This window comes from Struthio camelus, chromosome 5 (genome assembly GCF_040807025.1).
Source record: "Struthio camelus isolate bStrCam1 chromosome 5, bStrCam1.hap1, whole genome shotgun sequence".
Taxonomy (NCBI): Eukaryota; Metazoa; Chordata; class Aves; order Struthioniformes; family Struthionidae; genus Struthio; species Struthio camelus.
In genome coordinates this window covers 4,766,813-4,791,656 of record NC_090946.1, presented here as the reverse complement: position 1 = coordinate 4,791,656, position 24,844 = coordinate 4,766,813, and the positions used below count along the sequence as shown (strand labels likewise).

At 47.5% G+C, this 24,844-nt stretch overlaps 1 protein-coding gene across 1 annotated transcript in view; it reads left to right on the top strand.

The window, feature by feature from the left end:
* The window catches only part of BAHD1 (bromo adjacent homology domain containing 1), a 38,181-nt gene extending 22,338 nt beyond the window's left edge, over positions 1 to 15,843 (top strand). The window contains exons 2-7 of the mRNA XM_068944299.1: positions 326 to 1,978; positions 4,817 to 5,178; positions 6,919 to 7,078; positions 8,030 to 8,106; positions 10,565 to 10,656; positions 13,757 to 15,843. Of these exons, the coding sequence (XP_068800400.1) occupies positions 343 to 1,978; positions 4,817 to 5,178; positions 6,919 to 7,078; positions 8,030 to 8,106; positions 10,565 to 10,656; positions 13,757 to 13,946 (2,517 nt within the window). The 5' untranslated portion in view covers positions 326 to 342 and the 3' untranslated portion in view covers positions 13,947 to 15,843. The remainder of the gene's footprint in view (positions 1 to 325; positions 1,979 to 4,816; positions 5,179 to 6,918; positions 7,079 to 8,029; positions 8,107 to 10,564; positions 10,657 to 13,756) is intronic.
* The last annotated feature ends 9,001 nt before the right edge of the window (positions 15,844 to 24,844 follow it).

The window sequence follows — 24,844 nt, the reverse complement described above, 5'->3', positions numbered from 1 at the left end:
ACGTGTTAGAAGCAGGATCAGTGGGACAGGGAATGTACTTGGGCTTGTGGCTGTGCATAATAGCTCTCTGGCCATACCTTGGTTTTCCTAGCTCCTTGGCACTTTTTCACCGCCTTGCCTTTAATTACTATTGTGTTCTATGGTTCAATATTGCATCTCATCGCATCCTGTCTCTTAATTGGCTTAACTGGCTGTCACCCAAAAAGGCTCTACTGTGTATAGAAACAAGCTTCCCCAAATATTTCCTAATTGGCAGTTGGTGCATTGTGAGGAAATGAGTCCCTTTCAGCGATATTAATAGATTATTTCTTCTGTTTGTTCTCAGGATTGGACATTGATCCTATGACGCATGCCCGGAAGAAACAACTTTTCCTTCTGAAACATCCAGCTAGGTCTGCTGGCCAAGCTTCATCACCAACGGGCCGCAGAAGGATGGATAGGACCGAGGCAGACTGTAGCGAGCAAAGAGACGGAGAAACCACCGAGGCTCCAAACTGTCCGAGTGGGTTTGTGGGGGCAAACAAAGGCAAGAATCTGCAGGAAGTTCGCAAGACATACCCGCTGCGGAGACGACTGCTCCCTTCGGTGAACAAAAAAACCTGCAAAGTGCTCCTCACCAGGCTAGAGGATGTCGCCGGATCTTTGTCGAAAGAGAGCCAGAGTTGTAGGAAAAAGGACCTTCCCAGATGGATAGAGGGTTTTGGACCTGCCTTTTTCTCTGAACAAGTTCAGTCTGTGCCAGTAGGAAAGAGCGAGTCCTCTGGGGAAAAGTGCACAATAACTTATCCAGGGTCAGAGCAAGAACTCAATGCTGCTCCTTCAGAGCCCAGAAAGCGGCGACTAGCCTCGCTGAACGCAGAGGCAGTGAACAATCTGCTTTTTGAACGGGATGATGGTTTATTGTCTGGCAGGCGTTTTCGGAGGGACCCTGTCAAAGCCAGTGGAGACTGTACCGTTAAGAGCTTGCATTGCAAAGTTAGTGACAACTGGCCTGCGTTAGAAAAAAATGCTGTGAAAACAGGTAAAGGAAAGAACCGGCATGAGCCCAGTCAGAAATGCAATAGCTGTGACCACGCACTGGATGAGGTCTTTGATGATGGGACAAAGAAGGAGGATGGTGCCATCTCCTATCACCCCACCCCAAAGAGACTGGCCAGTCTGAATGCGGTGGCATTTCTGAAGCTGACCCATGAGAAAGACCAACCTCTGAAGCAGAGGATTAAATCGGATGGCGAGGGCAAATCTGAGAACCACTGTTCAAAATCTGCGCTCAAATGGGCCAAAGCTAATAGGAAGAATTGTGTCAAAACCAAAAAGGAAATGTCTAGTTTAAAAATGGAAGGTCAGCATGGCTGGCGAGGACTTGCTCTAGGTGCTTTTGGGAAAGCAGACCAGCAAGACTCCTCTAGGCTCTATGGGACAACAGAACCCATCCCGTACGAATCGCTGTCCAACTCCTATGCTAACACAGAGGGTTTCTACCACAGACTGCCTTTGCTTATGGGTGGACAAGCTTCCATGAAACCAGAGTATGGAAGACCTGGAGAGAAATCTCCAACTCCCAAACAGGAATTTCATCAGCCTTCCTTTCCGGTGCAGCAGTTCCCTCCCTTGCCTGTGCCGGGAAATCACACGGACTGTGGATGTCTCTATGAATCCTCAGATCTGACTCCACTGAACGGGTTTTATGTTTATTATGGCCAAAGTGGATACAGTGGCTACTCTCACTGCTCGGTTTACTCCAAGGACGAGCTTCCTCAATCTGCTGCCTGTGAGGGGCTCTTGGTATCTCCTGGTTCCTTGCCGTCAGGTGCTCATTTCCAGCCGCTTCACTGGTGTAGTTCTCCATACTGTTGTGGAGAAGGAACGGCTATTAACAGTTACAGTGTCTGTGGAGTCGTGCATGTGCCAGAGGGCAGGATTAGCAGTGTGCACACAGGACGAAACAGCTACCCCTACAAAATGCCTTTTGCAGCAGGTAAGGTGCAAAGTGCCAGCAAATCGTGTTTGGCGTTCCTGGGTGAAGAGGGTTAGGTTAGAGCCGTCGCTAATGAAGGCATCTTGCTGCCAGGAGGCAAACTCCCTGCGTACGTGGTTAATCTGAGCTTGGGATCTGAACTCTGCAGCTCAGAAAGAATCCACGTTTCTCCTCCCCTGCCCCCATTTTTAGCCCTGAAGGTTTTTCCCACTGAGAGGTCTGATTGGTGTGGAAAGCCTAGAATCAGTGAAAGGATTTGGGCAGTGGGAGGGTGACTCGTGACTTGTCACGTTGAAGCTAACCACTTAGCTTTGATCTGTGTAAAAAGAGTAATTTTTAGTTCGTAGATGCTCTGCAAAGCTTTTCGCTGCCCCGCCGTCCTACTGCAGAGCGGAGGGTCTAAAACACATTGGGCCGAGCGACCCCTCTGTTGCTCGAAGCTCGTTCTCGGGACTGGAGCATCCTCACAGAGCAGTGTGGGGAGGCTGCTGTCACCTTGGTTATTAAACTCTCACCAGCGTAAGTTGTATGGGCGATGTGGCCTTGGAGGTTTTTACAGATCTACAGACGGGGTTGTCTGGTGTTTCAGCTTGTGGGGCTACCGTTTGGGCAGATGCTTGAACTTCTTTGCAGTGATGCATGTGCTGGGTACATTGCTAATAGTGATCCCATCATTGCTATTAGGCAATGTCTGAAAATGAGACTTTGAAACGAAGGCAGGTTACTGTGGTGTAGCTATTTGCCTGGCTCTCCTCTGTCCCCTGCCTCTTTTTTTTTAGACTTTGTCCTCCAGTGTGATTCACCTTAGAGCTTTGCCTTTGCTATTGAAAAATACCTTCTGAAATAGTTAAAACTGCATTCTCGGGCTGAGGTTATTAGACACCAGGACTTTGTATAAAAGCCTTCAAGCTAGACAGTGCCATGATTTGCAAGTGGGGTAGCCTATAGACAGGGCTGCTACTTCAGCTATTGAAACGGGATTGTAAAAGTCAGTATTCAGGTAACTGTGTGCCCATGAATGAGTCAACAGGAGGCATAGCTTACCATTTAAAATACATTTTCAGGTAGGCAGGTGAAGCTTTGGCCGAGTGCTTGCTTTGAGCGAGGCTTCCTCATCTTCTATTCGAGGAAGGCCCTGAAACCCAGGAGCATTTGATTGAAGTATAATTTCCGTTTTCCCTGCATGTCTCTGCTGTCATGGTGCTGCTTCCTGCGGTAGGGGCTAGACAGTGTTTCTTAGTGGCTTTAATGCTCTTTAAAACTGAAGAGCACTTGCAAGACAGCTAGTTCAGCAATGTCTTCTCGTCTGACAGTTTTCTGTGTAGTGCCCTGAGGTCATGTCGGTCTACTCTGCTCTCGAAATTTTGCATGCTAACACTTCTGACTTCACGCAGCCAGAAGGATTCTGGTGGTGCAGATGGAGAATTTGTCGGAGTTCAGTCCTCCCTGTGAACGGAGGCGTTTCTCAGGGCACCAGCAGTGGCAGTAGTAGTCTCAGGGGTACGCGTAGCAGCTGCACGTCACCCCACTGCTCGGTTCTTTCTCGGTGTAGACTTGTACGTGGCAAGCAAATTTCATTTTCTAGCATGTTTTTGGATGTGGCGCATTCTGGGTTAAAGTTGGCTGAAGGTATAAATGCTTCATTGGATCTCACTTCCTTCCTCTGAGCAGCTCTCATTCAAAAGCCGGCAATGTTGGACTAACTTTTAAGTTTTTTTTTTTGTTGTTTTGCAAACTGAAGTGTATGAGGAGGGCTTCGAGAATGTTAACCGGGGTTTGTGCTCCGGAGTTGGTTTTGTACACGTGTCTGTCTCTGAAACCTGATCCTTCCCCAGAGCGGGTTATTGCAGTGAAGCAAAAGGATTACGCTGGTTGGAAGCAACCCTCCGAGTAGGGGAGAGCATCGATGTGAGCGGTTCCAGCTTGATGTATCGAATGCCTTGCATTGCATCCGTCTCATTAAGTGCATTCAGGGTGCTCATATGCAAATGGTGGCATCCGCTTGGTACAAACGAAGGGATCAGGTTAACGTGTCATGCCACTGTCTACAGGCATCCCTCTGGAAGCTGCCCTTTTGGCCACCCCGAAAGGCAGGCGTTCAGGTTTAGGCAAGAGGGGCGTGCTACGTTGGTCTGTTCCCTAAGCCGGGAGCTTGCTTCCTGCTGACGCGGGGTTATTCAGATCCGACTCGTTCTTTCCTTGGGCGTGTTGCCCTGGCTTGAGCACTTGGCTTTGTGACTGCTGGAGGGAAAGGAGGTGTCCTGGGGTGCCTTGGGAGGCAGATGACTTGCTAACTTGTTGTGGTTAACTGGTCTGCTTTGGAGTTGGAGTTTTGCTGAAGGCAGCAGCATGTAGCATCTTACGATCTTTTGTCCTCTGTCCTTTTACCTCTCTGGAGTTATTCAGGGGATCTTTGCAGTTTTCCCTGATTACTAGATTTTGGCTTTTTCAAAGAATCTGTCCACTTCCACTAGTGCAGTTTAATCCTTCCCGTCATTTTCATAAGCCTTTCTTTGCTTTTATACATATTGACAGGCTGGAACCACTTTGGACACTGGCCAGCCTTATGTGTGGCTGGCATTACTTTGGGGGATTTCAGATGGGTTTGTTGTAGTGCAGTGTCATCAGTAGCAACATATTGGAGCATCGTAAGCTTAAAATATCTTTGCTTTTAGAATCCAATGACAGTGCAAAATCAGCGTCAAATGGTGATGTGAAGGTTGTTTACTGCTGTAATGCAATAAAGAGAATTCCAGGTGAAAGCAGAGGACGGTCTTGATCGCTTTGTCTTTTTGTATTTCAAACAAGATACATGCCTCTCTTCTTCCTTTCTGTTAGAAGGCTGCAAGTCTCTGGACCAGCTGAACCTCACAATCCCTGTGGCAGGGCACCCTGCGTCACCTGCCCACCCACTCTCAGGATGTCCTGTACCCAGTGTGCCACCAGCTGCAGAACCTGTTCCTCATCTGCAGACCCCCAACTCTGACCCCCAGACCATGGCCCGAGAATGTCCGCAGAGCTCAAAGCCCCCCAGCGGCTCCAAATCTGGTCTCCGAAATACTACGGGCTGTCTCCACGCCTCCGATAGTAAAGCAGCAGGAGGCCATTCCCATCCAAAGCAGCAGCGCATTAGCAGGCGGAGGGCTACCAATGGCTGGATACCTGTCGGCACAGCCTGTGAGAAGGCCGTCTACGTTGTGGTAGGTGTCTGTAAACTGTTATTTTTCTGCGTATGGCCTTAGCCAAATGAGCGTCCTCAGGGGACTAAGACTGTGGAGGTTTGGGAGAATTTCAGGTCAGGAAGACTTCTCTGTACTGAATAGTAGTAAGACCTGCATCATTTAGGCTCTCTTCAAGGTAGAGATGGTCACTAAATGCCATCTAGAACCTCTTGGACGAAGTGCTAATCGGGTCAGTAAATAGCGCTTTTTGATTGGGCTTGAAGACCGAGCTGCTGGCCTTGTTTGTTCTCTCCTGCTCTGGTATTACCTTGCCCAGCATGACGAGCAGTTTGAAAGGAAGGAAAACCTGCTACTCCTGTCCTAACGTCAGGTGAAATGCCCCAATAATGAATGCTTCTGGCTTTGGCATTTATAAGGGTGGCACCTGCTGCTGCGTGTATGAGTCCGTCCTAGGGAGAGTTCGTCCTCCAGCTGCTTCCCTCTGGGTTAGGGCAGGCCTGTTTGAGAAAATGAGTGAAGTTTTAGCCTTGCTAGAGGAGCAGTTTTCTAAAGGTAGCTCTTGAAAGCTTATTCTTCTCACTGATGGTTTCGGTAGCCCAGCAGTTTTCTCCCAAGGAGAGCCCAAATGTCTGAGTACAGTGGTTCCCAACTGGTTGTCCTCTAGCACCCATCTCTGTCTGGAAAGGTGGGAGACAACAAAGTATTGAGACATGTTCAGTAAATATGGGCAGTGAGCCATGGCCCAAGGGGACTGATCTGCACTGCCCGCACCTTTCAGAGACCGGCAGCCCTGAGCTGGAGGCTGCTTGGCACACTGGTTTAACCTCAAGCTGCAGGGATCATCACCTAGGAAAACATTTGGTGCTTACACAGCCCTAAGAGCGGATCAGGGGCAATCTGGCAGGAGGTTAAGCCCATCCTGCTCAGGTGCTTTGAAATCAGTTTTCAGACCAAAAATCAAGACCTCTCCCTCCTCCCCTCCCCCAAAAAACTTGCAGTCCAAAAAGTGATTTTCACAGATGTTCTCTCTCTTTTGTAATGTTAGTGGGTGCAAAGGAAATGTTAACAGCCCTGTTACAGAAGGTTTTACTCCACAGCCACACTGGCACTACCTGCCCTGTCCATGTGAATATTGCATGCTTTATTTGCTTTCTTATCAAATAAGCCTATAGCTTCAAAATATGCATAGTCTTTAGTGCCTTTGAATATGGAGGAGATGCACACCTACAGGCAGGCTGATGAAATTGTGATTTTTTTTCTGAAGGCACGCTTTCTGCATGCAAAACAGAAGGAATGATTGCTTTTGGTTTAATTTGAAATAAGGGTATTAATTTCAGAAGTATGTGCTTTTGGGAGAGCTGCTCTCAAGTTGCTGAGCTGATCTTTCCTGCCAGCACTACGTGGGAGAAACAGTTTTCTCTTGCTTTTTTTGAAAATGATGGCTGTGTGTGACCTGCAGGCATTTGGTTGCTATACCCAGGTGAACTTCCTTTACTTTTTTTTTATAGGTAGGGCTTTCATAGGTAAACAGTTTGGCCTGACCTTTGCTTTTACAAACTGACCCACTGGGAACAGAGTTGCCGTGAGTGGTCTTATGCTGTATGACTTCTCTCAGAGATCTCTTAGGGTGGAAGCACCTAGCTTTAGTAGCTTAGTCGAGCTTTTAATTCTCTCAATTTTAATAAGCAGGAGAAAAGGAGACTTGGATTGGGCTAGCAAACAATAAACTAACTTTTCCCCCCCGTCCCAATACTGTAGAATGAGCCTGAGCCAGCTGTTCGCAAGAGCTATCAGGCTGTGGAGAGAGATGGGGAAATTATCCGGGTACGAGATACAGTCCTCTTGAAATCAGGACCCCGGAAGAAATCTATGCCGTATGTTGCGAAGATATCAGCATTGTGGGAAGACCCCAAAACAGGTACTATGCCAAAAGAGTATTTTTTGCCTCTGTGCTTGACAGATGAGAGCAAGCTGGAAATGGGGAAGTGATGTATCTCGGCAGAGCTGCAAGCATGTTAGGGTACTTCACTGCTACCAGATTGGGTGATAAAGGGGAAGATTAGCTCTGTGGCTTTACCTTCAAATTGTTCCAAGAACTGAAATACTCTTTAATTGCTAGCCAGGGACTGGTAATCAAAACCTTCCTGGTCGTGAAAGCACATTATGTCTGCCCATTGCACGTCTTAGCAGTGATCTCTTTTAATTATTATTATTTTATTATTATTATTATTTCACGGCAGCAGGTATCTCAGGAGCTGCTGTTTACTCACATGCTCTACCCAACGTCAGGGCTGGGAGGTGGTGAGGCACCCTGGCTTATCTGCAAAGGTTCTTGATGGGACTTGAGTAGAGGTGGTGGCTGAAGTAGTGTGGGTTGGTATTAAAAGTCTTGGGCCTGACTAGCATCTCACGCCCGAACAAGAGAAACAGTGTTGAATGTTACTGAGTACCGCTCTCGCTTTGCATAGGAAAAAGTGATCATTGTGTGATGAGGCCAATCTCAGTCACATCAGCCAGTGACAGCAGTTCTGGCATTGGTCTGTGAGTTAATGCTGCAGGTACTGATCTTTGGATGAGTGTCTTTTCCAGCTGCGAGCTGGAATGGATACTTTTTCATATGGCAATGTTTGATTTTGTTCAGAACTGACCTCTTTGGGAGGACATGACACGTGTAGGAGGGGTCGAAGGTATAATGGAATAGTAGCTTGACGAAACCTAGTTCAGCATCAAATATTGTCACGGCACAGCTGCATTTACGTGAGAGCTATGGAAATGAAAGGGCTGAAGCAGAAGGAGGAAGCTGAATGCTAGTGGGAAAACGCTAAGGGGAAAACAAAGTCTTGACATATTTCAACAAATCTTCTTGCAGGGGAGCTGATGATGAGCCTCCTGTGGTATTACAGACCGGAGCACACTCAGGGAGGCCGCAATCCCAGTATGCACCAGGTGAGCAGTCCAAATGCTAAACCTGAGGTGAAGGAGCTTGTGGCCCAATTCCTAAATATGTGTTTTTCTTGCGAGAAGAGGGGATTAGTATGACTATCCCCCTATGTTCCTGCATGGCCTTTCAAACTCAGGGAGCTGAAGATCTGGTTGGAGTAAAGTGGAGCTGTCTCTTGGCTACTGTGAAGCTGTTGCCCCATGTGTCGGATGGTGATGTCCTGCATACGGGCTTCCCTCAAGTTTTCTGCACGTGACAACGGCTCTGGGCTACAACAGAAGTTGCTCTGTCTTTCACATGGCTGCCTTTGTGTTGAGTCTTAGTTTTTTACCTTTCTCCCTCTGAGAGAATCATGAGCATCAAGTGCAAAGTTGTTTTGACTTCTGCCTTAGGAGCAAGGGAGAATGCGTTTATATTGAAGCCAGAGCAGATGCTTTTCCAAAAAAAAGTATCCCAATTCATCCAGAAATGCTGAGCTTGATGCAAAAACTCCTGGCTGAAATTCTGCAGTCTATATCATGTGGGATGTTGGAGTAGATATGTCTCGTACTGCCTTTTTTTTATCATAAAAATCTCCGAATCTGCTATTTAAACTGCAGAAATGTATGTGTTTGGCACAGAAATGTGGATGCATCCTTCTCCCGACATAGAGATTTGTGATGAGAATTAAAAGCTGACTGAGGATGTTGTGCTAGTATAATAGAGTTCACTTTTTAAAAGACAACTGTGTGAATCATTTTGCCTTCACGCCTTGCTCTGCTTTGCCTAGGCTTGTGTTGGGTGACAAAACAAGCTGTTTTTAAACAAGAAGTAGAGAATTTACTGCTGTTTTCAATCCACCAAAAGTCATTGGTGCCTTTTATTAATTAAAAAAAAAAAAAAAAAAGCGTGTGTTGTGGAGAGGAAGAGCAGGACTAGGAAATGGTGAATGGTGCCTGTCTGACTTGCAGGGGACAGATTAGCTTCTAAAGCAAAATGCAGTACCTTATGTAGTTTTCTAGGTCCATAAATGACACATTACAATAAAATACAACTGGATACAGTCGAGAGAGCTAGAGGTCTGGCTGGAAGGAATCAAGCCAGTTTTTTGCACACCTGCTTAATTACACAAGACTTCAAATGAAAGACTGAGTAGCTGGGATGGGCTTGCCAAAGATGACTCAGATAATCTTGATTTAAGGAGTAGACCAAAACCTCTAAGGCACAGAATCAAGGCGTGGTATTTTCGGTTTCTGTGATTAAGCCTGTCCCCAAATTGTGACCCTGCTTTCTGAGTCTTCTTGCCTGCTTCCTTGGGGCTGTGAGTAGAAGCAAAGCCTGCAGGTAATGTTTTCGGACTTGTGCAGAGCATCTTTATTTGCAGAGATCTTCTTGGCTGCTGTAGCCAGGCCTGAAATTCTTTAAATTGGCTCCATCTGGGTTGCTCCATATCTAACCATCCTGCCTGCAGCAGAGCCAAGTTTCCTAAATTACCCTGGGAGAAAAGGCTGTTGCCACTTTCCTTACTAAAATACCCTTTTTTTAAAATTGAATTGGGATGAGGAAAGATTTGGAAAAGAAGGGGTTCCTGTATCTTTGATACAGAAATGAGTTAGACTCTGATAGTGTGTCAGAGGCTGGCAGTAAAGATAGCAAAATGCTATTCAAACTCCATTTCTATTGCTTAGCTGTACAAATGAATTGGAAGGGTTAGCAGCACAAGGAAGAGAAAATGAATGAAGAATGTCCCTAGGAGCTTGGAGGAATGTGTGGGTGGAGAGAGCTCCCACCTCCTGCCTGCAGGAGTATTGCTCACTGAGTTTTCTGGATGCAGTCTGAAGGCTTGTTGCGCAGGGAGTCTATCTATTTTCAAAGTCAGATTTTAGGATATGTTAGAGCTAAAGCACCTCTTGCTGGGGATTTTCTCTTACTTAGTTTCCCAGGCCTCTGCAGGACCTGTCCTGATGTACTCAGCCTTCCCCTCTTGTCTGCCCCATTGTTATTCCTAAGTATCGGAATAGTGTTTTCAAAATGCTGCTTTTATTTTTCTAGCACAGTATTCAAAAAAACTCATCTCGGGTGCTTCTCAGGAAGCCACAAGCTGTCTGTCACCCCCAGAAGGAAAAAGGAGGCAGAGTGGTGTAGCTGGCAGTGGCCCTGTTGTTGAAGTGCTTTTGAAATGCTAGTGCTACTTGTGACACCTGGCCCCACAAAGGTTGTTGTAGGGGGCGTTCAATAACGGGAGAGCTCCGAAGGCTTTGGCTCTGCATTGCTGGGCAAAATTGTGCTGCAGGCAGTAAATAAACAGGTCGCAAGCCGTACCTGGAAGGTGTTTGGGTTATGCGAAACCAGCTCTAAAGAGCATCTGCTGCGAGCATGCTTTGGTAGCCTCCCCCTGAGATGATGGGAGAAGGGGCAGAGCTGGCGGTGCCTGCCAAGAGGCTCCTGGCTACCTGGGTGACCTTCTTCTGTGTTATCTTTCAGAATGAGATCTTTGCATCCCGGCATCAGGATGAGAACAGTGTTGCCTGCATAGAGGAGAAGTGCTACGTGCTGACCTTTGCAGAGTACTGCAGGTAGGTGGTGCTCTTAACTTGCTGCTGTTCCCCAGACCTGTCTGTCTCCAGCTTTGGTCACTCTTTCCATTACTAGCCATCATCCAGCAGAACCCTACATGACCTTCAGGTTTTGGTCTACGTGGAGTTGGCTGGATTATGCAGTTTGGTGCTGTAATCCAAGAGTGCTTCTTGCACTCAGGTTCTATTAAATATCTCCTTGCTCTGTGTTTTATAAGTGCTTTAAGGGGCTTATAAATGTTTATATGTGCATGACCTTGGTACCACAGTGTTTGGACACCATTGGAAGACCCATAACGCTGGAGCTAACTCAACAGTGAAGTAAGAATTGAGCAAGGCTAGAAGTTATCCTGCACATCCATCCCTTATGAAACACATGTGCCTTAGCTAGCTAAAATGCCTGCTGGTTGTGTTACTACTAGATGCTGGTTTATGTGTGTACAGATTTGGATACTTTGGCAACAGCATTACTCAGTGTAGTAACTGAAGCATCTACAGTTAAACTCTTGTGACTGAATTAAATCTTGGCGAGGAAAAATTATCAGGCCATCCATATTCACAACTGCCATCCTTGGAAAGATAGGTGTCTGTGGCAGAATGAAAATGGGGGTTGAATGGACAATTGTTAAAATGCAGAATGACCCCTTGAATATCTTCAGCTTTACTGGATGCTTGTTGTTGACTTTGTAGTCGTTTCAGGAGGATTTATTAAGTCCCACTGCTCTTTCCTTTATCTTCCTGCTCCTAGCCCAGGACACCACTGTTTGGATTTCTAGAAACAAACTATTTTCTAAACTATTTTTTAAGCTGAATTTTACTCCCTCTTTGAAATCTCTAAAAACAACCTAAGCTTTGGATTCAGACAGCTCATTTCCCTTCTAACAACCCCATCCTCTGGAATAGCTGTTGACAGGAATATTACCATGATGGCCGTTGTGGATAAGGTCTTCCTTGGCCAGATGTTCCCAGAAGGCAGCCTGAACTCTTTACATGGAAGTCTGACAAGGAGCTAAAGGGGTTCAGAAGCTTGGAAGCAGCTCTAAGTGATTTAGGAGTTGTGGGCCAGTTGAGCTAGCTCTACTGACTACTTTCGAAGACAGCTTTTGTCTTTGGTCAGCTTCTCAGAAGGATTTACCAGTGTAGGCTGCAAAATTAGAAGGCCACAAAACCTCAGCCGTACCCATAGATGCCTGTAAAAGGGCTGTCAACCTGGCTTGATACACCTGGTTGGAAACAGCTAGCCAGCTAAAACAGGGTGGAGTTTTGGGGGTTTTTTTGTTTGTTTGTTTGTTTTTCTTACTCTGGTTTATTAATCCTTTAAGGGCCAGTGCAGTTGATAACATGAAGCTGCTGATATCCTGTTGTTGCTCTTACCTGGTGTTTGTGAAGGGCTCAACAGCTCAGCACTCAACACGTTTATCTCTGACCAAGGGCCAAGCTACTTGACTTGCCACGGTGCAACCAGCTTTTCTAGCCTGGAGTGCAGACAGGACAGTTGATGTTGGAAAGATGTATCTGTAAGAACTGTCTCATCCGTTGTTTGGGGTCTGAGTGGCTGCAAAAATGACAGCAGCTTTTTTTAGCAGTTGTTTCCAGAGCTTGTCTGAAAGCTCACTGAAATTTTGGCCCAAACTCTTCCAGGATCACCGCTGTAGGTGTGCTGCTTTCAGAGGAACCTCAGATCTGAAGCTAGGATGAGCTATAGGGTCTCATTCAAACAGCCTGCTTAATCCGTTACATGTTAGGATAGGAAGACCGGCTGTTGGATTGGCGAGCACATCCCTTGGTGCTTGCCTGGTTGATGTGGAAAAGTGATTTTGAACTTAAGCTGAGTAAAGAGAGGGTCTTGCCTTACCCAGTGAGAGCCTTGTGTCCTCAGTGGTGGTGCTGTCTGGCACGCGTTCAAGTGAGGGTGGAAAGAGCCTCCTGAAGAAGACTATTAATGACTAATGCATAAATCCTGTGCACAAAAAGTGGCTTTAGCTCTAAAAATATTCCACACTGAGAGGCCCATATCTTGATGCTATCTTGGTGGGAAAATCCCTAGATTTGACCCTTCAGCTGCATTGCTTTGGTCCAGGCTGGGGAGAAGACTGGGGTTTTGGTTTGCTGAAGGAACGTAGCTGCTGCAAGCCAAGGCTGCCGGAGGAGCCTTTGGCTGCAAGTGTAACACCCGTGCACCGCTAGTTGCAGTGTCTACCTGGTGAGCAGGTACCCGGACAGCAGTTGTTGCTGCTGTCTAGCCAGAGCGGTAGGAAATATAAAGGGCCGAAGCTTCTCTGAAGGCTTTAGCAGGCTGTTCTTGCTATCACTTCAGCATATGTACTGGCTTGGAGCTCAGAGCACCTTAGTTTATACCCTCTTTGGGTGGTCTGGCTCGTTCTGCACCTGACCTTAGTTTTGTGCTCTTCCGGCTGTTGTTGAAATGTTTGAGATACCTGCCAGCACGGATGACCTCAAGGCAAAAAGCTGGATTACAACTCAGCTGGGCAAATGCTTTCTCTTAGGGCAAGTGGCTTTATCAGTGACTCAGGCAAGTGTGGATTGCTCTGAAATGTTGTAGGAGGTTGTGTATATTCTCCTGTAACAGGAATTTGACTTGTAAATGGAAAATATCAGTGCAGAGCATCCCACTCTTGCAAGCATTCGTCTAACTGCTGTGATACTGTTGACTGGAAATGGAGTGTTTGACCCTGCCGTACCCAGTCACTGGTGTGTCCATCTAAACAATGGTCTGATGGGTAAGCCTTTGGGGCTAATTAACTGAAACAAGGCCAAGGTGGTAAAAACAGGATTGATTAATTTGAGTAATCTTTCATACTATACAACATAGGGAATCTAGCAGGACAGAAATATAAACTTGTGTGCTACTTCCTATAGGTCAGAGTGGGATAAAAAGCAACAGCCACTTCACGTTTTCTTCTTGAGCAAAGGTTAATTCTCTTCCATGCTCTTCCCCTTTTCCCTTCCCCTACCCTTCATATCCTTGGGTAGCTGTTGTGGTGGCTTCTAGCGAGCCATACGGACATGAACAGCGAAAGCTGTACAGTAAGAGATTAAATGAGTCGATGTCAACTCTTCTCATGTAATTGCATTGCAGATTTTGTGCCTTGGCAAAGCGTCGAGTTGAAGGGATCCCAGGCAGGAAAACCATTATGGTTCCTCCCTCAGAGGAGTACTCCACGCCTCTGCACCGCAAGGTGCCCGAGGACACTGACCCTGAGCTGGTTTTCCTCTGTCGTCACGTCTACGATTTCAGACACGGACGCATCTTGAAGAACCCACAGTAGCACAACCCTTCAGTTGGACCACAGTGAGGACGAGCAGCACCGGAGAGCTGATAGCAGGGTGACGGTCTGGGACGTTTGTGCACTCTCAACAACTTTCCTTGTGCTGCTTGCAGGCAGGTGGGCCCAGCGCTCTTTCCTCAAACTGAAAAACGTGTGCAGGAGCAGATCCCTGTGGAGGAAGGCAGCAGTTCAAAGCACAGCACTTCATTAAAAGCATAAATGAAAATATATACGTATAAAATAAATATATGTATATAGATATAGGTACCTGCATATGTAAATCTATATCTATATATGTATCTAAAGATGCATATATTGGGAGGGGTTTGCAGGGGATAAAAGCCAGTAAACTGAATCCAGAGCCATCGTCGCTGGGAAAGGTCAGAAGGTGCAGGAAGGATGCTTTGGTGCATTGTATGAGTCAAGCTGTGACAGTTCTGTGGTTTTCATGTCCTAATGTGAAGTGTGAGGACTGAGATCAATTCCTTGGTGCAGAGCACAGGATAGTCATCTTTGCCCGGCAGAAAAGACAGAGGATTCTTGGTGAGTGAGAGCTCCTTCAAAATACACCAGTTCCCTTTGAAGCTACCTGGATACGGAATGGCCTCCTGTCATGCTTGAATAGGTTTTTGCCCCATCAAGGGAAGAGGTGGCCCCTTTTTCTCCTTGCGTTTCTCTTCCCCTTACCTTCTCGAGAACTGTTCTATAATTTACTGCCTAGAACGGGGCTTCACAGCTGGACCTGGAAATCTCCTCTATCTCAAAGGCAGGCAGAAAGTCAACATGATCGTAGGCTCTACCTCCCAGCGCAGCATTACGGAGAGCTGTGCGGCTGCTGCAGATGCCCTAACCTTGCCCCAGAGGATCTCTTGCCCCAGCAGGCATGCCTTGTTCTAGAGCTGGCGGCACCCAAAGTGGCTCCGTGCAGGAAAACCATGCTTTGTCTTCCCTTCCAAGTGTTTCCCTTCCTCCAGCGGTTGTTAGAGGGCATAGTGATGAAAGTGGGTTTTATTCTCTCTTCCCAGTTTACTTTTTGTTTGTGGTCCCTGTTGAATCCAGGTGTCTTCAGTGTTTGGAGAAGCCAGAGGCAGGGGGAGAAATGGCAATCGTTTTTCTGGAGACTTTTTAAAAAAAAAAATTTTAAACGGCCCTGAGGTGACTGTCCTGGCCCTGGATGTACTGCTGAAGCAGTCAGCAGTGCTGTCTCAGCGCTGCCTTGCAGCCTCCCCGCAAACTCATCCTGGCACCTGAGGAAGCTCACCAAAGTGGCTTTGTGGCTCCTGAAAGGAACTGACCAGGAAGAGGTTTGCATTGATAAATGCTACCTGATTCCTACAGATTTTTGCCTCTTGCCTTATGTCTGTAGATCCTAGATAGACTCTAGTTTATCTTAACACAAACTATTCAAGTTAATTCTAAAGCAAACCAAAGGACAGCCTAACAGAGTCCGCTGGATCAGTCACACAAAGCTGGGAACCTGGTTGTAGATTGCACTAATTTAAAGAACGTGAATCAGCACCGTTATCGATCCTTGGGTCTGCTGACTGCTGGCTGAAGTCACTCGTTTAAACTAGGGATCTGCATTTTCAGTTTTGGGGTGGGTCTTCTGAACTAGTGTTAAATGATAGAAGTGTTCATACTGCTTTAATGTTGTCCTGTCAGTGGAAGTAGCACTACCTGTACTCACCACGGAGACTGGCGCGTTGGGAACAGAGGGCTTGTTGGCTTGCTCTGACACCTACCTGGCCTGGAGAAAACCCTGCAGCATCAAATCCGTGAGGTGGAAATTGCGTAACCTCTGTTGGTTAACATAGATCTCCCGAGTTTTGCTCTACATACCAAAGAGGGGAACGTGTCTAGAAGAAGAAGACTCAAGAGGAGATGAAAAGGTTTGAGACCCACCACAGTAGGACAGCAGGGCCTGCATCTCCCTGCCCCAGTGGACAATTCCCGCTCAGTGTTGCGGAGGATGGTGGAAAAGCCTGTTGTTCTTGCCTGTGTGGCCCAGGGGAAAATGCCCAGCCGTAGGAGGTGTGATCCTAGGTACGTAAGCAAGAATCCGTGGGTGAAGCATCGAATCTCATTTATACCTCAAGATACTGTTAGTGTCGAAGTAATTGCTCAGATTTCTCCTTAACAATTAGCTTGGACACTGGTGGTCTCTTGGAGCGATGTAATTGGGCTGCAGCTGTGACAGCGCGGTATCGGGACGGAGTCAGGATTGCTTTCGGGACTCTCGCTCAGCCAGGGGAAAGTGCTGGCATGGGATGAGAAGGTGCCAGAGAAAGTGATCACTGATGCTGATGGGCGAGGATGTCTTCAACGGCCTTCCCCTTAGCAGCAAGGGAGGATGCTGGAGAAGCGGAGCTGCTCCTGCCCTTGCAGCCTATTGCAAAGGGCGCTTGTGGCTAGCCCTGCATGCAGAGGGGGCAGAGCAGTGCTTGAGGGAAAGGGCCCAGCTCAGCCAGGGGGGACGTGGTTCACCATGATGGCGTTGAAAGGTCAGGGGAACCCCTCAGTGCACATGCTTGACTCGCTAGGGTCTCCTTTGGTATCCGGCCTGAAGAAGGCAAGCTTCCTGCAGCTACCTTCCTTTAGCAGAGGTGCCATCAGACGCGCCATATTTCAAGACCACCTTCCAGTCCAACCCTGAGCATTGCTGCATAGTCAGGGAAGGGTTTGAAACCTAGCCTTGGAAACCACAGTAACTTGCTGAAATTCCTTCTCCTGACCCCCTACCCCCACCCCAACTTCCAACTTTGTCCTGACTCCTCTCCAGGTAGAAGAGAAACTGTACTTGCCCTCAGTCTGTAACGGGCTTTTGCCCATGTCTGGAGAGGCCAAATCTGGACTTCTCTGGCGTGAGAATCTGCTTCAGGCCAAGAACATTGTTCAAGATTCATATGGTTGCTTATGCTGTTGTGCAAACAGCATGTAAATGAATCGAAATGTCTTATCCATAATGAAAATATTTCATGCTTTTTTAATCTATTAGATATGGAAATATTTTTTGAAACTGAAAATGCAGTCAGTAGAATTTAAATTGAAACGTAATACATGTAAAATATATTTTAGTTGATAATTTTGTAAAATGCACTTTTTTTGTGTCTCTTCCCTGGTTTCCCAGATCTGTATTTCAGTGTTTACAGATGGAATGAGAACATTCCCTATACCCCCCCCTTCTGTGAGAAAGATATATTAGAAGTAATTCTTAAAAAAAATAAATTTGAAAAATTGTATTGATTTAGAAAACAGGTCAGTATTGCACTGTCTTTCTCTTCCTCTCATGAACCAGGCACAAAATTCCAACCCAGGCCTGCTTGGGGACAGTCGACTGGTGGGGAGAAAGCAGGATGGGATGGTAGCACGGGAACCAGAAGTGCCTCAAAGGGGTCGATATGGGAGCGCAGACTTCGGGGTTTGGGACTTGGGATCAAGAAGGAATTTTGCCAGGAGGAAGGGCTCCTCGTCCTTGCTAGGACGTAGCCCGGGCCTGAACTGTTCTTGAGTTGTCTACTGCAGATGGAGCAAGTGGAAGGTGTACCAGTCGGGGACGTGGGTTTGGGGGTGGGGAGGGGTTGATTTTGTTTTCACTCAGTCTGCTCTCTACCGCTGTCATCAGAGGGAATAGTTAAAAGCATTGAAGACGGAGAAGGCAGCTGTGGCTACGCCACAGAGCTTGCTGTGTCAGCCCATGCTTCAGAAAGGGAGTTGGCCCAAACATCACTTTTGGCAAAGCGTTTTGTGGCCTGACGGAGCAGGAGCATCCTGGAGCCATGGCTGGGGGGATGCGTGCCATGAGGATGGCTGAAGCGGTGCCCGTTGCTGGGGCTTGCGCCTTGTGCCTTTCGCCCTGCACCCCCAGCTCAGCGGGCACTTAACACACCTGCGGGCAGGGAGGAGACATGATTTAGTTTCTTGGCCCGGGCAACTGACCCTTGGGATCAGCTATTCATATAAATAATACCATGTATTAATTAGAGATGGACCCTTGCCTGCTTAGGGAGGGAGAGAACAAGATCTGGGAACAAAAACAAGCGGGAAGAAAAGTACCGTCTGCTCCTGATACTGAATCTGCTCCTAATTATAGAGCGGGGAGCCAGCAGCAAGTGCAGCTTGTGAAAGGATTGCAGATGAGTTGGGCACAGTAACCACAGCTTAAACTATGCCTCGCATCCCTGCTGACTGTCTCAGCGACCTGGGGAGTGGTGCACCAGCAAAACAAGGGGGTTTTTCTGTAGCAGCAGCATCGCTACCTTTACTCGCAGGTGAGCTTGCGCAGGAGGCTGCGCATCGGTGCTCCCCACCAGCAGACCTGAAAGCTGTCTGGTGCATGAAGCTGGGGCATCTGCCGGTCCCGCAAAAGCTGCAGCTGTAGCTCCTGAGTCCTCTAATCACTGTCCCCCTCCTGCCCTGCCATAAAAGCTCCCAGACTGACTGCATGGGATTGGGTCTCTTTTGCCACCTGCCCTTGCTTTCTGTACCTATTGCATTTAACGATGCTCCTTGTTACGGTGCTGCTCCTTGCAAGACAGCTGCAAGCACGTTAATGGCAAACCTGGAGAAGTGGATAGAAATGAAAGGTTTTAGGCTGAAAAAGGAAACCGTCTCAATGGTAAAATGCATTAGGCTGTGAATGGCTTCCCAAAAGGACTAAGGAACTTTTTTCAGCGATGTTTAAATTGACAAGCTTGTATAGGGTCAGGGGGCATGATATTTCTGACACTGCTTTTTGCTACAGAACCAAAGCTTGCTGCCTTTTTCTATTTATTATATATTATTATTACATACACACCCCATGCCCTGCACATACCTTTTCCACTGCAAAGTAAACCTACTTGAGTTCTTCAGGTTTGGAAAGCACCTGCCTCTATGGCTGGGGGAGAAACGTTTAAGTTGTACTTAACAAGAATAAGAGGCTAGTGCGGAGACCCAGTGGTATCATCATGGGCTTTAGTAACTTGGACTCCAGAAGTCTAGCCCAAAGCTGTCCTCTGTGTGTATCCCATACGTCTGGCCAGCTCCTGTGCTTTGTCAGATGGTACCAATCTCGCTTAGGACTTGGTAAGGAGGACAAACCCAGAAAAAGCTTCTCTGTCTCAGCTCTTTCTGCACGGTGAGCTGTTGTCACTAGGCTAATCTGGGGTTGATTGCAAAGTTGGGATTAATGTTGAAGAAAATTGGATTTACTGTTGATATCAGCTACACGCGGGAGGCTGCCCTGAGTGTATCCAGCTCTTCCAGATCTAGCATTAGACAAACTCCTCCTGCTCTTGCAATACACCTGGTGCTGGGATCATCCTTGTACAGGACAATCTGGTGAGTGCCTAAACCTGGGACGTGCAGACATGCAGGGCACCAGGCTGGGCCTGAATCCTGCATCACTTAGTAGCAAGCTGAGGATATCCCAGTGGTGCCATTTAAATGAATAAAACTCTGCTATTTTTAATGAACCAATTATAACAGTGATTAATGCAAACATTCAGATCTCCAGGGCCTCCTACTTTTAGTATGCTTCATCTGGAGATGGCAACGTACAGCAGCCTTGTGGAAATTGCTGGGGTACTTGGGGCGCCAGAAAGGAGCGATCAGGGTTATAGGCACCTGCAGAGGGTTTGTATGAGGTTTGGGTTCTGGGACAAGCATGTCGAATGGGTGGGAGATGTTTAAAAGGGTGTCCTTAGGCTTGAGAATGAAATCCCTTGAGATGGATGGGATGGTTCAGACTTTCACATTACTGCTACAGCTCACTGCAGCCTCAGAGAAGCTGAAACATCCATTTGCTTCACAGCCTTAAGCTTTTCTTTGCTTTGAACCAGGTGCTTTTTCCTAGGAAGACACCAGCGGGGCTTCTAGCATGCAGCTCTGCGGTAGCTTCCCCATGGGGCTTACTGCTGCATTTGTTTTCTTGCAACTTGCAGCCAAGTGACCCCCAAAGCAGCAGCCAGGGCCTCTTCTGGTTGCCATAGTGTCTTCCCATCAGAGCAAGAGCTGGGAGCTCCTGGTTATGTTTAACTGCCGCTTTAGTGCCACTAAGTGGAATTGACTGTAATTGTGCCAAAATTCATCCCAGCTAAGAGACAGGAGCAATTCTGACTGTCATATTAACGTGACAGAGCACTCAGTCACTCTCCCAGCTCGGTGTCTTCAAAGCAGCTACTGATAAATGAGCTGTGACAGAGGAGCAGCGCATGTATCTGCATGAGGCTTGCTGTGATGGAGCAGGCAGGATCAGGCCCCAGGGCCTTTGGCGTTATGTCGGGACAAGGACACATCTCTGGAGTGACTGGGCAGGGCCCCCAGTGCTTGAGCATGCTCTGCTTTGGCCCTTCTGCAGCGCCAAATTATCTTCCTGTGAGGCTTGAGCCTTGAAAATTTATCCTATAAAGAACAAATGACCCTTCAAGAAGGGCAAGAAGGAGGAGCCGGGGAACTACAGGCCTGTCAGCCTCCCCTCCATCCCTGGAAAGGTGATGGGACAGCTCCTCCTGGAGGTCATCACTAAGCATGTGGAGGACAAGAAGGTGATCAGGAGTAGTCAGCATGGATTCACCAAAGGGAAATCATGCTTAACCCACCTGGTAGCCTTCTATGATGGGACAACTGGCTGGGTAGGTGAGGGCAGAGCAGTGGATGTTGTCTCCCTGGACTTCAGCAAGGCTTTGGACGCTGCCTCCCATCACATCCTCATAGGCAAGCCCAGGAAGTGTGAGCTGGATGAGTGGCCAGTGAGGTGGATTAAGAACTGGCTGCATGACAGAGCTCAGGGTTGTGATGAGTGGCGCAGAGTCTAGTTGGAGGCCTGTAGCTAGCGGTGGCCCCCAGGGGTCACCACTGGGTCTAGTGTACATCCGCACAGGACGGGACGGCATTTGTGACTGGAGAGCCTTTGCAGAGGAAAGCCCAGCATGCTGCGAAATCCTGGTGCTCCTCTAGGTCTTGGCCTAACAGAGAGAGTTAATAGTGGGAAACGCTGCAAGGGTGATGTTAAAAAGGGGCAACATAATGGAGAGTATTAAGCCAAGTCCCTGCTATGGAAGCCAGTGCTGCGTTTGTGTAACTTGTTGCTATAGAGATGAGGTGGCTTTGCCGTCAGATCCCCCAGTGAGAGCAGTTCATCCATTTTTAAGAGGAAAGGATATTTAATAAAGGAAACAATTTAAACTGGATTTACAAGATAGGCTGAATGGAAGCACCGTTTACTCTGTGGCTTCATATTTAATTTTAATACCTCTATAAACCTCTCCAGTGTTCTGCAAAACCAGGTAGAATTTGAGTATGTTCGACTACCTAGTAATTTTTCCAAGCAAATCAGTTTAACAACACTGAAAGCGGCCTGCAGCTCTGTGACTATTTTCTGCTCTCCGTAGTGGTAAGCAAGCTGCGCTATTTGCATTAGAAAATGGGCAACCAAACCACTCTCACTGCAAGGTATTTTCAATGGGAAAATAGCAAAACCTCTGCCCCAGCAAAGAAATTGGCACCTATGCAAACATCTGCTATAGCACAGCCAATCTCTTGGAAGTGCATTGGTTTGCTCCGCGTCCAGGCAGGTCATAAATTACCCTGTTTTTTAGCTGTGCATCCCCAGGTTTGCTTCCCGTGCTGGCCGTGCTCTGCTCACAGCACTGCGGTTAGGAGCGCAGGGATATGGCTGGCTGCACCTCTTTGCTGCTGGGACAGCCAACAGCACCTGCATGGAGAAGCCAGTGTGACGAGCTGGGGGCTGGCGAGGCAGATTTTGGAAAGGGAAGAGCCAGCAATGGCAGGCTTGCCCCTCGGGGAAGCCGTTTGCCAGCACATTACCGCTTCCCAAGCCAGAAATGTAGTGGGTTTGAAAGCATCAGGCATGCAAGGGAGAGCTGAGGGAAAAAACTTTTCTATCCTTTCCTCTCCGACATGTAAATTCTCCTTCTTTCTTCAGAGCACCGTGACTCGATGCAGCAGGTACGAGAGCCTTTCCCGCGTTTTCTCCCGTGCCCTGCACGCACTGCTTTTTAGCATGTAGAGCCTGACCCACACAAAGGCTCTTCAGGTTGAAGCAACAAACAGCTTTTTGGCAGTCCTTGAATGCAGATTTAGAAAGCAGAGAGGCCTTTGAAGTCTTTCAGCGGGCAGCAAGAGCAGCCCTGAGCGCATAAGGAGCTGCTGGTTTGCACTTTTACGCATCCCTGTGGCCCAGCCCATTTTACAACCTTTTATTTTTCCTCCTACCACAAGCAGGCAGCTGCTTGGGGCTTCCTACTTAATTTCGGACTTGAAGCTTGAGCAGTAGATGATAGCTCTGCATCATTTTTAATAAGCCGGGCTGCTAAGGTCTTGGTCGCTCTTGTCTTTGCATGGCTGCTTTCCCCAGGAGGGCCCTGCGAATCGTAGCCTGTGGGAGCTGAATGCAGGTTAAAAACATGCACCCGTCCCCCGTGTTAGCATACAGGCAGGCAACACAGAGGAGGAGTGTCATATTAATAGCACATTGCATAATTGCACCCTATAAAAGGGGAATTATATGGCCTATTAGCACCATCTATTTTACCGTATGAGCCATTTTCAGGCAGGCGAGTGAGCCTGGTTGGCTTTTGTTCTTCCTGTCCTACAAGAACAAAGCTGGAAAACCCTGCGGGAATTGATTTCCCAATGGGAGCTCCCTATCTCGGGAACGCCGAGAGCACTAGCTTGAGCTGCTTTAACGTCTGAAGTCAGCAGCCGACTGTAGCTGGTGTGAAACCCTGGACTTAGGAGAGCAGCGGGGCCAGCCTGCATGCAACATCATTAACACTTTTCCAGATATGCTGTGTCCATGCAAAGTTAAAGACTCACTGTATATTTTTTGTTAACTTAAAAAGCTTTGCTTATGGCATCCCACTTTGGGATCTAGATTAGTCTACTGTCTCTTTTCAAGGTAGTTGTTGCATTTGTCCCTCTGGGAGAGTGATGAGGATCTTAGCAAACCAGGACATAAGGGTGATGCTGCAGCCCCTTGACAACTCAGGTCTTGGGTAAAGGAAGCTAAAGGAAATGACTTTTTTCTGCCTTCACCACCAAAAAGCAGGCATGCTGAGCTCTCTTGCATGTTTGTACCCCACCTGGCAATGCTGCAGGGGGCACGATCTCTGCAGCTCTCACTGCTGTGCTCCCAGGCTTGGGCTGCATCCTGGCAGCAGGGGGTAAACATGGTTTATAGCAAGAGAGCAATGGGGGAACGGATGCATTTATTTCCTCACTCAAACCCAACCATTTTTCCTGATGTCCAAAGCCTAGGGTGGGGGAGAAAAAGGCATTTGAGAGGCAAAGCATGTGCCATTTGCCATCTCTGGTGCAGCCTGAGGTCCTGCCCTACTGCAGGCACTGCAGATCCCCAATGCTCTGAAAAGGAGAGTCGGCAGCCCCACCTCCTTATTGCACTGGCCTAGGCTGCTTCGTTCAATGGGGGAACAACGTGCTTTATTTCTTGTCCGAATCTCCAGCAGAATACAGCTACCAGCAACTGCCGCCTTCCTCCTGGCTGCATTTCCTTTGCTGGATGAGAGGATCTCTTTGCAATCTGTGCTGGGCATTCTGGGCAATGGGCTGCAACGCTTGACCGTTGTCTTGAGGAAAAGTTCCTCATTTCCAGTCTGAAACTCTCTTGCTTCAACTTATGCCCGTTGTCTCTCATCTTACAGCACCCATTCAATGCCAGTCCATGATTGCCTCTCAAACAAATTTCACGGGGCAACACAGCTAGCCTGCAGGCTGTTTATTGCTACTGAATGCATGAAAGGATATTGCGAACTGAAACAGGGCTGAGGTCAAATGGGTAATGATCAGTCCTGTTCCACACACCATTTTTCTTGCCTTGTGATGATAATGTCTGGTGTCAGAGACAAGATGCTTCAGGTTTTAAAGGCACTGAAGCAGGCTGAGTCCTTGCTCTGCTGCCTCTGAAATTAAGTGGGTCACAGAAACATTAGTCAGACAAATTCAAGCAGCAAGTACCAAAAATTTTGTTGATGCTGCCAAGAGAAGATGCTGGCCAGCTGCCCAGTGAATGGTAAAGTGACCTGGGCTTTGACTATGTCCATTTTGCTGTTTCATCCAGGAAGGAGGTCGCTGTTTCTCATCATCCAGATATTTGTATTTGCTTTTGTTTTATTAAGGAATGTAAGTTCAACTTGGAGGCGTCAGACTCAAAAAAGCATTATTAGATGCAGCATACTCCTGCACCTCCTTAAAAGATGAATGTGCCTCTCAGTCAGGGCTTGCAAGGAATACATGTAATGAAGAAGTGTTTCTCACCAGCCACTAAACTTGCATCAGCGCGAACAACATATTTTCATGAGACAGTCAACCCTTCTGAAATTATTTTTTACTGGAAATAATGCCTCATCTAGCACATTTATACGGGCTCTCTAATCCAGCTAAGTCAACTATTTAGAAGGTGGCAAAGCATAAACCCTGCAGCAATTCCCATTTCTACAAATTGGTTCTTGCGCTGCTGCGTTCCTGCTTTTGCCCTTTAGGCTACGCTAAACCATATGGTTCCTCTCCGTGGGGAAACGCTAAATAACAGGAACAAACTCATTTGCCATGCACAAGAAGTCGGTTATAGCTACCATTTGTGTACCTCACTGTGACTACCCTGGCCTCTCCCTGTGTTGTTTAAGTGTGTGAGGCTGGATGGAGAAGGAGTAGCGATGCTGTTGGTGATCATCAGAAAGGATCCTGCGGGACTCGGAGCTTCATTACACCCTGCCAGAGCTATTTGCGAGCTTCAGGCAACTGCCTATCATAAAGAGCGCTAGATGTGCCACGAATGAGTTGAGAGACTTTGAGACTCTCTTTCAACATGGGCTTGTTGGATTTAATGTACATGCATATTGAAAATTGATGCTAAAACACCTGCTTTGCCTGCCCTGCTC